The sequence below is a fragment of the Ailuropoda melanoleuca genome, chromosome 3, assembly GCF_002007445.2.
Source record: "Ailuropoda melanoleuca isolate Jingjing chromosome 3, ASM200744v2, whole genome shotgun sequence".
Lineage (NCBI taxonomy): Eukaryota > Metazoa > Chordata > Mammalia > Carnivora > Ursidae > Ailuropoda > Ailuropoda melanoleuca.
Window position 1 is genome coordinate 61,901,308 of NC_048220.1, and position 13,948 is coordinate 61,915,255.

A 13,948-nucleotide genomic window follows, 5' to 3' on the forward strand; every position below is an offset into this window, starting at 1 on the left:
TTTTGACTTGGCCAAGCCATTTCTTTAACATGTTTTAATGGTAGAATTTTGTGCATGCAAAGAACATAAACCAGGTTAATAGTAAATGCAGAGAACAAGAAGGTAGGGAATTGTGAAAAAGTTATATTGTTTCGAGTCTTCCAAATCTTACTTGGAAAGGTAGCTGATCAATTAGAAACTACCCAAAAATGAGATACCCTCCACGCTATTTCAACTGGTTGTTACGGACACAGCAGTTGGTTAGGAGAACATGTTTTCTGTGTTCCAGTGCTACAACTGGGTTGTTCACACGTGGGAACAGCTTCCAATGAATGAGGCGGCTGTCAGTTCAAGAAATCCAGTCAAGATCTCTAGATTTTTCAGTCTTAAAATTAGATGGCTCGGTAGGATATACAGATTTTTATTAGGCAGAGTAATTGAAATATTATGGAATGAATTAAAATAAAGGTAGACAATGACTTGGAAAATAGCAGAGAAAATCCAAATATTGTTAGAAGAGGATGTTTGTGATTTAACTATGGGAAACTGCTGTAGTAAGGCTTTTTGCCTGACTAGTGTGGTCGGTAAGAGAAGCAAAGTCCTAATCTTAAGGTTTCGTTCCTGTCATCTGCTGAAGAGGACAGTTGCAGAATCCTAAAGGCAAGCTCCCCTGTCCTGAGATTTGCTCTGTGCATGGGCATCTATAGGAGAGAATTCTAAAAGTGTTCTGTTGGTGTTTATATTTGTTTGGAAGGCTTTTTTTCTTTCTTTCTTTTTTTTTTTAAAGATTTTATTTATTTATTCGACAGAGAGAGAGACAACCAGCGAGAGAGGGAACACAAGCAGGGGGAGTGGGAGAGGAAGAAGCAGGCTCATAGCGGAAGAGCCTGATGTGGGGCTCGATCCCATTACGCCGGGATCACGCCCTGAGCCGAAGGCAGACGCTTAACCGCTGTGCCACCCAGGTGCCCCGGAAGGCTTTTTTTCTAAACTAAAACTTTCTTCTTTTGAGTAAGTAAGCATATTCCTATAGTTCAAGAATCAAAATAATATTAATAAGTACATTCTGTCAAGTCTTGCTCCCATCTTGTTCACCCCTCTCCCCAATCCCTCATTATCTTGGTAACTTTGTTGGGTTCTTTGCATATGGTTCCTGTGTTTCTTTATGCAATTATAAGAACAGTCATTGTTTTTGCCTCCTACATTTTTACCTGAAAGATAGCATACTATGTACACTGTTCTATTATTGCTTTTTTATCTAAGAATATATTCCGGAAAATTTGCGTCAGTACATAGAGGGTGTTTTGTTTTGTTTTGTTTCTTTTAAACTGTTGCATAGTATTTCATTGTGTTGATATATCACAAATTGTTTAAAAATTCCTTTATGAGTGGCCACCTTCTCAATATTTTAATCATAGCTATTGCACATATAAACTTTTGAATAGAAACAGGTTTGCTCAAGCAGGGTTCTTATTTGTAAAGAGAAGCAAGCCTATACCATATTGAATATTTATGGAATAAATGCTCGAGGACTTAGTCTCTTTCTCTAACTACTGCTTCTAGAAAAGTTTCTCTGTGCTGATATATATAGCACCACTGGTGGGAAGCTTTAGGATGAATACTGCAGAGCACGGCTTTCTTTGTAAGTAGAACATGTTCTTTGGGCATCAGCAAAGTAGGAGCACACCACATTGCCTTTGGGAAAGAATGTGAGGTTGCTAAGAAATATAAAAGCACGTTGTAGTCATCATAGGAAAAATCAGAACTTTGTTACCTTCTTTTACCATTATTTTAGAGAGCAGAGTCATGTTTATTTTGAGTAACTTGTGGGGGAGTAGGGATTCTGATCTTTTCAGTGGTTAGCAACTATAAACATCTTAATTGGGCTTCAGAGCAACCCTGTGAGTTTAGTGATAGGTGAGAGAATTGATACTTAGGTAACTTGACAAATGCTTCTTAGCTTGGGAAGGATAAAGCTGGTCTGATTCTCCACCAGGAGACTGGATGACCTCTGGAAAAATTACACCTTGTGTCTTTAAGCCCGTAGATCATGTAGGTCAAGCCCAGGGCAGAAATGTACTCAATATATGTTAGCAGCTTGCCTTCCCTCCCACACCAGCTTCAGCTTCTGTTTTCTTGGGTTGCCTGGGGTCACTGCAACCTTCCCCCCATCGGTGCTCTCTTTAAGGAGGGAGGGCAGGGGCAAGGAAACGAACACAGACCCAGCATTTCTGGTGGCAGAGTGCTGGGTCAAGGGCTTTCTTTACTTTCTGCTCAGGGTGGAGTTGCCCCGCTGTAGTTCATGTTTCCTCTTTCTGCCTGGCTCTTGCACGGGTTACCAGATTCCAACAGTGATTGTCATTTTCATTTGGCCTAGAGTAGAAGTTGGCTGCTGGGGTTGGGAATTTCAGGACAATTTCAGGAGAGTTTCCTCAATTCTGAGCCGGTCAAGACTGGGTGTGATGGAGCTGGTGCTCTGACAAGGCTGCCGTTAAAAGCAGGAACTACTCTGGGGCCAGACACTTTGAATATTTCCTATGTGTTTTCCTAACTGTAACCTCTGCCTGGGAGAGGTGAGGTGAAGGGAAGAGCTGTATTTTTGCTGATAGAGACATTTGCTCTCAGGAAGTAAGAACAGCGGGAATTCAAGAGAAACAACCATAGGGAAGCCAGCCTGGCTTTCCGCTTTCATCACTGAATCCTGCTTTGAAGTTCATCTGTCAGGGTGGGTGCAGGAAGGATGCCATAGGAATATGCACACAAAATGGAAAAAGGACTTAAAAATTCCCAAAATGAAAGCTCAGATACTCTGTGAGAATATTTTTCCTTTACCAGATTCAATAACTACTTAATTGAGACTCCCAAACATCTCTGGAATGGAAGATCCACATAGGAATTGGGCCTAGGGGTGCAAAAAGTAACCCTCTGGCTTTTGGTTAGGATGGTTCACGTCTGCGTTCTGCTCCCTTAGGTCCGTGCCCACCCCCCCTCCCCCCGCCCCAACATGCTCAGGTACCACCTGGCCTTTTCACAACCTTCCCTTTTATCCTTGACTCTGCTGGCCCCTCACGCCAGCTCTCTTCTTCTAATCACAAACATTGTGAAAGATTTGTTCACACTTGCTGCCTGAAATTTCACATCTGCTAGATAACCTCTCTCTCCCACACCATTTTATTGAAATGATTCTCAGATAACACCCAGGGCCAAAGTCCCTTTTTCCATTTTCCTTCTTTGTGACCCCAATAAAACATTGGACACCTGTTGATTTTTTTTTTTTTTTTTTTTTACCTTGAAACCTTGTCTTGCCTTGACAGCACACTGGTTTTTCCTTCTGTCTGAATGATCCTTGACTTCTTCACAGGTCCTTCCTTCTCTGTAGGTCTCCCCTCTTCAACATTCCCTTCTAAGCCTACTTCTTCCCTCACCCTTGACAAGTTCATTTCATGGTCATGGCGTTCACTACCACCTCCCTGTTAATAACATCCAACGCTTTATCTTCAGCATTAACTGGTATCCTGAGTTCAAGTCTGCATTAACAACATTCTCATATGCTACTTGGATATATACGACAAGCTGCAAAGTGACTTAGTTACCTTCCTCACATAGCAGTAAGCTCTTCTCCATTTCCTATCTGGACATTACTGTGATCCTAACCATTTAAGCTTAAAACTGCAAACTTTAACAATTCTATCATCACTCCTGCCAGTAATCTCATCACTTGCTGAATTTTGACAGTTCCATCTCTTCTAAATCTTTCGTTTAATTGCTTAAACCCCAGAGTTCTTTATATAATCAAATCCCAGCCAACTCTTCCAGTCGTGTCTCTTTCTGCTCCTCTGGCTGTTGGTTCGAAAACTTGGGAGCTTCCTGGGTGAAATCTGAAACTGGCTGCTGTACGTGGAGGCAAGGAGACACCGAAGAAAGAGGCAGATCACTCGAGATCGGTAGGTGGCAGGCTTCAGAAGCCAGGGGACTTATATATGAGCCTGGTCTTTGGTGGCTACAAGACTAGTAAATCTCCACACCAGCCTGCCAGACTCTTAAGTTTATATCGAGGCCTTTAATGGGTTCAGTCATATATACCTTCCAGCTGGCCTCAACAGCATATTGCTTTCTCAAGGTTGCATCCTTGAAAATGGCTCTCCCTGTGGGAATGGTGGTGGGGGAGAGTGTACCTTCTACAGACAGGGGCAGAGGTGAGGAGGCTCCAACTGTCTGGGTCTAGCTTGCAGGTCAGCTGGCAGTCATGTCCTTTTGATGACCTTCTCCAACACCTACACAGGGCTATACTTTATCTAAACAGGATGGGCCACCATTCCTGTAAATTTTTCTCTCCTTTTCCCATCTCTGTACCTTGATACCTATAGAATGCCCTCATCCAGAACTAGGCATAAGTTGTGGGGCTCAGTGTGAAATGAAAATGTCCCTTTTTCAATAAAGAAGCAAAGATGCCTTTAAAGTTACTAAAAACCAAAGCTTTCCACTTCTTTCTGTATATCTCCTCTGCTCACACACAGACTTCACTTACAAAACAGACACAAAGATGAAATTACCAAGATGGGTGACAGTAGAACATGAAACCAAGTGTGGGGCCACGTGGACTGCAGAGGTCACACACCCACTAATCAGTCCTGCCCTCATCCACCTGGGCCTTTCGGCATCCTACCCACCACCCTCCAAAGACAAGTCCAAGGCTGCCTCTGCTGGGCAGAGTAGCAATTGTCCATGCTCCACTCTGCTCCAACGATCTCTGAAGTGGCTTCCTCCTAGCACTTTGCAGACGTCCCTGAGAACAATTTCTACTTCCTATTAGTCTTTTAATCTCCTATTTGTTTATAAGTCTCTCTCTCTCTTTTTTTTAAGATTTTATTTATTAATTTGACAGAGAGAGAGACAGCCAGCGAGAGAGGGAACACAAGCAGGGGGAGCGGGAGAGGAGAAACAGGCTCCTAGCAGAGGAGCCCGATGTGGGGCTCGATCCCATAACGCCGGGATCACGCCCTGAGCCGAAGGCAGACGCTTAACGACTGAGCCACCCAGGCGCCCCTGTTTATAAGTTTCTTAAAAGCAAGGGCTATGTCTTCATTCATCCCAGGATCCACCATATGAATTACACATAATAAATGCTTAATAAATGTTTGCTGACAATGAATTAAAAGAACAGAGAGAAGAGCGCTGCCATCTTGAAGCTACACGCAATGTTTCCCCAAGCTGCATTCTTTTTTCCATAAGAGCAGGAATCACCTCGTGCACTAGTCCAAGTTCTCCAGGTGGCTGGACAGTGCCTTCTTGTTTTCCTTTTCAGTTCCTAAATTAGTCTTTATGTTGCTCCTTCTAAGGACATTCCCTTTGGAAGTTATCATTGGATTTTGGTAATACATGTATTTTTCAGTTTCTAAAAATGTATGAATTTACTGATTTTTCCAAGTATTTAGATAAAAGCCCATGTGTTTTGTTGGTTTTTTTTTTTTTTTTGATTAAAGAAACTATTTTGATGAAGAAAAAATAAAAAAAAATCTGAAAATACTATCTACACATTTTAGTTCAAAAATAATTTAACTCACTGTATGATAGTGCTTTTCAAAATGACTTTTGGAAAATTCTCTGTGTTTAAGCAAGTTATCCAGGATCTTCATGGAACTACTTTGATAAAGAAATTGAAGCACTTGATAAGAACCTTGACCTACACTGGCTGAGTACATATATCACCCCCAAAAAAGAAATCCAATTTACACCTTTCTTCCCTCCAAAACACAAATATCCCCCTTTTGTAAAAGTATTTTGAGCTGGAAACTCAGAATGCTCACTTGTACTTGTGAGAGAAGCTGCTTTTAACAAACACTATTCAATGGAAAAATTTAAACAGCAAAACATTAATTAAAAAAATGCACCACAGACACTGCATCACTAAGAAAGCCAGTAACTTTACTGAATTGTCTGCAAAATACAAATTATACCTTATTTCCAGCAGGAGAAACTTTTGAAAATTCCCCACTTTTATTCACTACAGACAGCTGAATGAAGTCCCTTGAGATACACAGATGTGGTTTAACTTAGTTATAACATCTTGTCATCTAGTGGCGACAAAGTCCAGCTTATGCCGCTGTAAGCCTCTATTTGAATATTTGTTGCAAATGCTTGTATGCCCTCATTTACAAGCTATTTGAATTACTGTCATGTAATGGAAACAAGTCCCCAGAAAAAGAAAAAGAAGAAAAATGATACAGCAAACCATCTGAAGCAATCCAAGTCCTATGCCTTCAGTGACCCGGGTCTACGAGAGAACACTGGTACTGCATTCAAACCACAACAGAATCCATCACTTAGCTGACCTCTCGGAATTAAACTGAGGTATGAATCAATTTGAGGTATGAATAGGGAAGGCAAAATGCAATACCCGATTATGAAAATAACCAAAATGGACAAATTGAATGTAGAAGATATGTGGCTTGGATTGCTCCACATCTTTGGTTAAAACATATTAAGAAAAGCCTTTAATTACATCTGTAGTCTGAAGCCTTCTAACAGACACCAGTATTCCATCAATCTTCAAAAGATCTGTAGTGGCAGGAAATTAACGCCATGTAAGTGACGACATCACAGCAGATGGCACAAATGGGAACAGATGAAGTGTGCCATGCTGAGGCAACAGCCTTTATTGAGGGTTCAAGTGGCTGCTTTTTAAAAAAAAAAATTTTTTTTTTTTTAAAGAAAGAAACTACAAAGCATTTACCCTCTGGAAAAACAAACAAAAGCATAAAGGGGGCAAAAAACTGCTAGCTCTAAACTGAAAGATGGGTATGTAAGAAAAACAAATACATCGAAAGTGTGAGAGGGCAGACATTCTTTTAAAAAATGTATTGGAATTCTTTTTTTTTTTTCTCACTTTAGTCAACCTTAAAATGATCTGAGGATGATAGGTATTTTCATATTCATCATTACAAAATGCTAAATTCCACCTTTGGGAAAAAATAAGCCATTTTACTAAAAAACACAATTTTAAAAAAGGTTGAAATGAACAGCCTTCCACTCACCAATGCATACAATATACATGTGCGGCTTCCCTACATTGCATCAGTGTTACCAGTATTTAAGCTTAATATTACCAAAAATTTTTTAAAACAGGAGTAGCTATAACAATATTTGTAGCTGTGTAAAATGCTACTTATGGTTCTTTTACTTGCAATGAAGAATGTTGCCTAAAATGTTACTCTAGAATGGGTTATGTAAAATCATACTCCCTCAGGGCTCTGCCCTAAACTCCTGAATACAAAGGATTTACTGTGATAAAAACCCAAAACCATACTAGCTTTGCAAATACAATAAATGGTAAATTACAGATAAGGTAGAAGGGTAAAGATAGACAGTGATTGTTTACAGAAAGTGACTCATCACAATCAAAATTGTGCTTTTTCTCATTAAATCATCTTTAAAAAATTCTCAGATTATCCCTCCGCTATCTTGCTACCACTTTATATGAATTCAGTAGTGGGAACAAGCGATGACTGGCATCCATTTTCAAGTGATTCTGTTCTTTTCATGTTCTTATAAAACTATTGTCAGAACTGCTATAAATAGCCAAGGCTTCTGCTGGTACTTCAGCTTACTTTATCTTCAGCATTATAAATTCACTTTTCTCTTTGTTGCTGAGGCAAATTGCAGGTAAAAAAATTAATATGGCTATTTTTTCATATTTTCATATAATGACCCTTTCCCACCCACTGGTAAATTTCTGCTGATTTTGATAAAGTGTTTTAAAATGACAAAGAACATTTGTGACATGTTTGCATATTTTATACACATCAAGTTATAAGGATGGTTTTAAGGATGGGATCAAGTCTATGGTGAGGAAAATGACTTTCTTAGATTTTCCCCCCACATGTGAGTAAGTATATGTGTGTATGTGTGTGTGTGTGCGCGCGCGCTCGCGTGTTTTCAGGGATGATTCTGTTTTTCCTCTGCATAAATGATTTTCTTTCATGTTGCATGGATACCTTGAGTAGTGGGATATATGAAAAGGTTGAAAGATTTTTTTTTGTTTTCTTTTTAGTATATAAAACGTTCGTACAAGGCAGGCTAGCATCCTATACGGACACAACCAAAGGTGCGATGTGGTCTAATTGTGGATTTCAGATCAAGTTAAGAAAATACAGCCTAGTTAGTAAGGTCTCTTGGCTTTTGCCACCCAGCGGCAGCCTTTTACAGTGAGAAACACATAGCAACTATGCAAGTGAAAGAAAAGGATGGATAAGAAATGTCCTAGACGTGCTATAGCAGTGTTGATCTTACTGTCTGGATCTTCGTTGCTGTGTATGTCAATGCACATGAGTGGAGATGAATCGACAGATCTTCACATTCCAAGAGAAGGAAAATCATTCCTAGATTGAAATCTCTTTTAAACAATATATATCAACTTCTTTTTTTATGGCACTCACTTTTTAAAGGGTCTGAAAATTAATCCCTTATAGACGAATATTAGACAAGAGTCATTGTTATTTTTTGAAAAATTTAAAAAAAGGGACATAGAGAGGTTCTTTAATGGGATTTCTTGAAATGGCTATTAAATCTCTTTATTGAAGAAAAAAATAGATGACATACATGCTTTATGCAGAAGTGACATTTGGGGGTCCTGACACACCGGGATTGTTCAACAGTCCTATATTGCTGACAAGATTGTTGAGGGTCAGTTAAAATAATTAAAAATGGATGACAAAGCAACTATCCCTTTACCTGCTTCCTTCTTGTCTAGCACCCAGTCTTTCACATTTTTCTTCTGTGGGAATTTATAACTTGTGCGTTAAGTAAACGCCATATCACTGATTTCTAGGGCCATATTTGCAGGACATGTGCCCCAACACAGCTTCTCTATTCTGGGCATGTTTCTAAAAAGTGTCTCAAATTCTAGGCTGAAAAACAACCAGATAATATAGGATACGGGCAAGTTAGGGTATGCACTTACTGAATTCCAAGATGCATGGTGAAATGGTGAGATCGGAAAGGGGCCCTGCATTTGATAATAATGCAAAAACAAAAACAAAAAATAGCATGAAAGAAACTCATTAGTATATACAATGGATGTTAGTTGACCCAATAGATTGCTAATGTATTAAAAACAATTTAGGGTGTTGCAATGTGATATGTTCTAATCCCACAGGTTATCCTTTTGACAGCTGACCTTGAACTTATAAAATGTATGCAGAGTAAAAGAAAACAGAAAGAAAATAGTTACTCAAATGTGCAACTGCACAAATATACCCCCCTCCCGCTATTAAGATAACAAAACTTCTGCTATTACCATAATATTATATATATTAGAAAGCTATACACAAGCATGTTAATTTCACAGATTTTTTAAAAGATTCTTAATATTTTATATAATTAGAAATACACATTTCAAAAACAAAACTTCTACAAAGAGAAAACAGTTATCTTGGTTAGCAAAGCATGGAGTTCCTCATGGCTTAGGGTAGTGCTTTCTATACAAAAAGTCCTTTTTGGTTTTTTACAGGACTGTTTAAAATATTAGCGAAGCTATCAAGGGGGAAAAAAACACATTTTGGCTTAAGTAAACTACAAAAAGCCACAAATGCTTTGCAAACTCTGTCTTACCTTTTATATGAAAATAAGCAAAATGTAATGTACATATTTTTATATTTTTATTTAATAAGAGATGCAGACCCAGATTTATTTATTTATTTAATTAAATACGTTAGCCCTCAAACTCCACATTTTTTTTTAAATAGGTATGGTCCTCTTTTAATGGTCGTTGATCCTTTTTAATGAGTGCCATACGCCAATGATATGCGTGCAGGTTTGCGAGCGCGTTCTCGGGATGTTAGGTGACCTGGTGTGTCCTAACATTTACCAATGGCCACCCTTTGCCGGGTCTGTCCAAAACATCTATACATTTTTCTATATGTTGCATAACAGCTGCTCTCTCTTTCAGTAAAGATCTGCCGCTTTTGGCAAATGTTTCCTTTTGTCTATTTACATGTAAATAACGTTGAACCTGCAACATGACACTATCTATTGTAACATACATTTTGCAAAGGAGCACAACAGTGAAAAGAAGTTAGCCTTAAAATCTATTTTGTACAAGTGTTCTGTTGTACAACTCAAGTGCTAAGCTTATCTCAGCATTTCTGTTTATCTTTATACTGTATCACTGAGGCAATTTAAAAGTACTTTTACAAAACAGAGTACCTGACTTTTTTTTTTTCCACACACAGCACATATAATGCATATCGACCCCCCTTCCCCATTAAGGTATAGCACACACACACACTGCAAGAAAAAAAAAAACTATTAAGTAATAATCTGATCATGTTGCCCATCCTTCAGAGAGTCGCATGCGCTTGACTGAGGGACTTTCCCTTTCGTCCGGCGAAGGTCTGGTGAGTCCAATGGGGGAGTGGAATTCATTCCGGTGATCCTCTCGGTCGCTCCCGTCGTAGGAACTGCTACAGCTGCTCAAGCTGTCAACAGGAGATCTCCCCGCCTCGTGGCGCGTGTGTTGTGGGTATCTCGAAGGGGTGGTGGTACGGTCTCTAGGAGGAGAAACAGGTTCTGACTTGATGTTGAGGCTTTGAGTAGAAGGCAGGGAGAGATTTGAACTCTGAGATAAATGAGTGCTAGTGCAAGCTCTGTAGGAGGAAAGGAAACCCAGTTACAGATGGAGGAGGCCTGGAGCCCCCAGGAACTCACAATTACATCAAACATCAGCTTCAAGACTCGCATAGACACTGGAGCATGCCCACAGGGAGGAGAGCGTGCTCGGAAGCACTGGGGCGGGGCGGGGGGCAGCACCTTCTCAGAGCCATTGAGGACGCCTGGGAGTAATTACAGTATTTAACGGGGCCAGGCCTCGTGAATCATACCTCTAGTCTCTGACAGGCTCCCTACACATACAGGTTACCGGCTCAGAGAGGCTTAATATGACATGCTGGAAAAAGCATTTTCTGTGTCCATGGAATTTCTCCCTAGACTAGTTCCAAAATATAACCTAAGATTTAAGATACAACATTTAGCTTTTGCATGAGACGTCTTTGATTTACTAATGCATGTGTGTGGAAATTATCGTACAAAGCTTGTGATGGATATAAATGCTTCCCTCCACGTAATAAGCACATACACATGAGGTTGTACAGTCTTCAGAGAGAGTGAAGAGAGTTCAAATTTCAAATGAATAAATCCATAAAATGCTACATTTAACTCTATCTGGTGAAAAGTTTGGAGGGGGGAAAGATGGGGAAGGAGGCTGAAAATTATCCGCAGAAAAGTTTCATGTTGGCTTAAAAACACTTAGACTTCCTACCCCACTAACACTGGTCAATAGTTGGACTTTGTTCATCCTTTCTCAGTTACATGGGATGCAAGCAGTGTCTATTTTCCACAAGTACCTTCACTTTATCGCTGCTAGTCTCTCCCTGCTGGGGTACGTAGTAGGATATCACTCAGCCTGTAGTTATAATTGGCATGAGTTGAGGAAACTGGATTTGTGTAAGGAAGGCTGTTGTAAAGAAGGATCTAGTGTGATTTTATTGCTTTTATAAGCCTTAATCCTCATCTATCCCAGGAGAGTATAACTTTCCCTTCTTCCAAAATGTGGAAGAATTTAGATACTTGAAACTCTGGAGGGAAAAGCATTAAGCCCTTAGGTGTTGACTGGCAATGGCAATGACTTTGATCAGGATAAACCGGAAGGACACGGCTGACATCAATTTGAAGATGCTCGTACTGCTCTTGCACTCTGATTGCACTGACATCTGGGGCTAGAGCCAGCATCACTGGCCCACAGTGTCAAGAGAGATCTCTCTCCTCGTGACCAGTCACAGTGCAGAATAATCCATACAGATACCCCCATTCTAGACAAAGGGAAGTGAGCCTACCTACTCATGGACGGGATTATGTGACTTTCAAAGGGAGAGAATTAGGTGACGTTAAGAAGTCATTACGAGCAGTGAGAAAATGGGTATATATTTCAGAGGAAAAAGTGGAATAACTTGGTGCTGGCTTTTTGGGAGATGCAATTCAGGTTCAAGATGTATAGAGATATAAAATTAGTCAAAATAAGTTTATCTTTGAGTGATGTTTTATACAAAAGCACCACCTACTGGCAAAGAATTACTTTCCTTCTCTTATTAATAGATGAGCTAATGTCTAGAATGACCTAAAGGAGAATTATTTGTTTCCCTAATAAGCCTTTCTTTCTCTGGCTTTTATGTTATAGAATCAAAACAGTCTTAGCATTTATATCAAGTTACCACATTGAGTACATATGATTTTCAATCACCTGTTTATACTTGTCATGATTTATTTGTAGTTTTAGAGTCTATATTAGTTTATTAATTTTCTAAGAGTTTAATTAAATAATCTTTAAATAAGAAGATATTAAGATGGGGTGGGGGGAAAACACCTGTATTTTAAAAGGATCCGTAATGGTGGACTATTTTATCTTGGTTCAAAGTTACTTAATGATTCATTTTGATGTCAGAGGAAATCATCTTTTGATTTCTGGAAGAAAGGATTTTCCTGGCTCTGGATAAGAACGACTATTTCACTAAAATTTAATTAAATGCTACCACTATGAATCACACAACTCTTTAATAACGAACGTCAATTAGGAGTCTGAAAACAAAGTGGCATATCAACAAATACTTTTGACTGCCCTTTGACATTTAGATTGCTTCTTCACAGTCGGGGAGATATGGACGATTAGAAAAAAAAAATTGGTGAGTTGGACTAGTATAAGCAGTTAATCTGGATCAATTAAGCAAAAAACAGTATGTTTCTTTAATACAGCTTTTAGAAGCTGCATTATCTACGTATTTCTTGTATCTCCCATTGTGAACTGGCTTGTACAGGTTTTGCTGCATCTCTTCCCCATAAGAGATCTAACACTTATTGTTCATCCCTTCCTACAAACAAACAGGCTAGTTGCTAAGTTTGCTTTTTGGTGGCATTTCATTCGACCCTGAAAGCATCTATGAGCATTTTGAGTAGTTCTGGGGACACTAAATCCACAGTAACAAAATGTACGTGATGACTGAGGTTCAGCCTCGTTATACTGTGGGAGAGGATTCCAAATAGAATGAAATGTAACTGGCTAGTCTCTGTTATCAAGCTATTATCTTGAAAAGAAAAAGCATTAAAAATCACTTAGCTGTATACATGCTAGATTCAGATACAAGCATGTTGGTCTGCTTGTTCTTGAGAACAAAATTTTTATAGACACAGATAATTGTGAAATACTCCATGTGTGTGGGTGAGAAAGAGGTGGGTGGGGAGACAGAAGCCAGATATGCAAGTTGCCCATATCAAATCCTACTGCAAGTTTTCATGTACTACAGATGCCTTCCAACTGGGAAAACACCTACCCTTCCCCATAATTGCTCAGAAATGAAACATGACTAGATAGTTTTATTCAAATTTCTTACTGCCTCCGCCTGGAAATTAGACTATCAAACTATATTTAACTTAACCTTTTAAAAGTTGTCTTTAAACACCCACATCAACAAAGATGGTGTATAGAAATACTTCCAGAAAACAGGCTGCCCTTTTTTTAAGGTGATATGAGAAAAACGCTTAAAAATTTGAGGGTCATTTTCTCAAAAATTTATAGTCAAATGACTGTCCCTAACCTTTGATGGCAAAGTTCCTTTGGCCAGTCATCTCTGCATCCTGCATCAAATCATCGTATGTCATTTAGCTGACTTGGTTAGATAAAATCAAATACTGCATAGAGTTAAAAGTACACCTTCAAAGAATTAAAGGTATTTCCATCAACATAACATGAAGAGCTCTTTTATACTCTTAATTTTGGGAAAGAACTGTGATGACCATCTTGGGCTGCTGGGAATATCCATTTTGGAGGAACTAAAATATATTTTACTCTACTCTGAACACTGTATCTATACAAAGGAAAGTGAACCCACCACACAAGAACATGAGGATACTGTAGCCTAAAAGA

The 13,948-nt window shown here is 39.1% G+C and overlaps 1 protein-coding gene across 19 annotated transcripts in view; it reads right to left on the reverse strand.

Annotated features, from left to right (window-relative positions):
- Positions 1–5,883: 5,883 nt before the first annotated feature.
- The window catches only part of MEF2C (myocyte enhancer factor 2C), a 152,957-nt gene continuing 144,892 nt past the window's right edge, over positions 5,884–13,948 (reverse strand). For 10 of the 19 annotated variants that reach the window (XM_034656476.1, XM_034656479.1, XM_019806538.2 and 7 more), the window contains one exon: positions 10,301–10,622. In XM_034656476.1, coding sequence (XP_034512367.1) covers positions 10,301–10,622 — 322 coding nt within the window. Of the gene's footprint in view, positions 10,623–13,948 lie in introns of all 19 variants that reach the window. The other 9 variants (XM_034656480.1, XM_011232776.3, XM_034656482.1 and 6 more) reach the window with 3 other exon arrangements.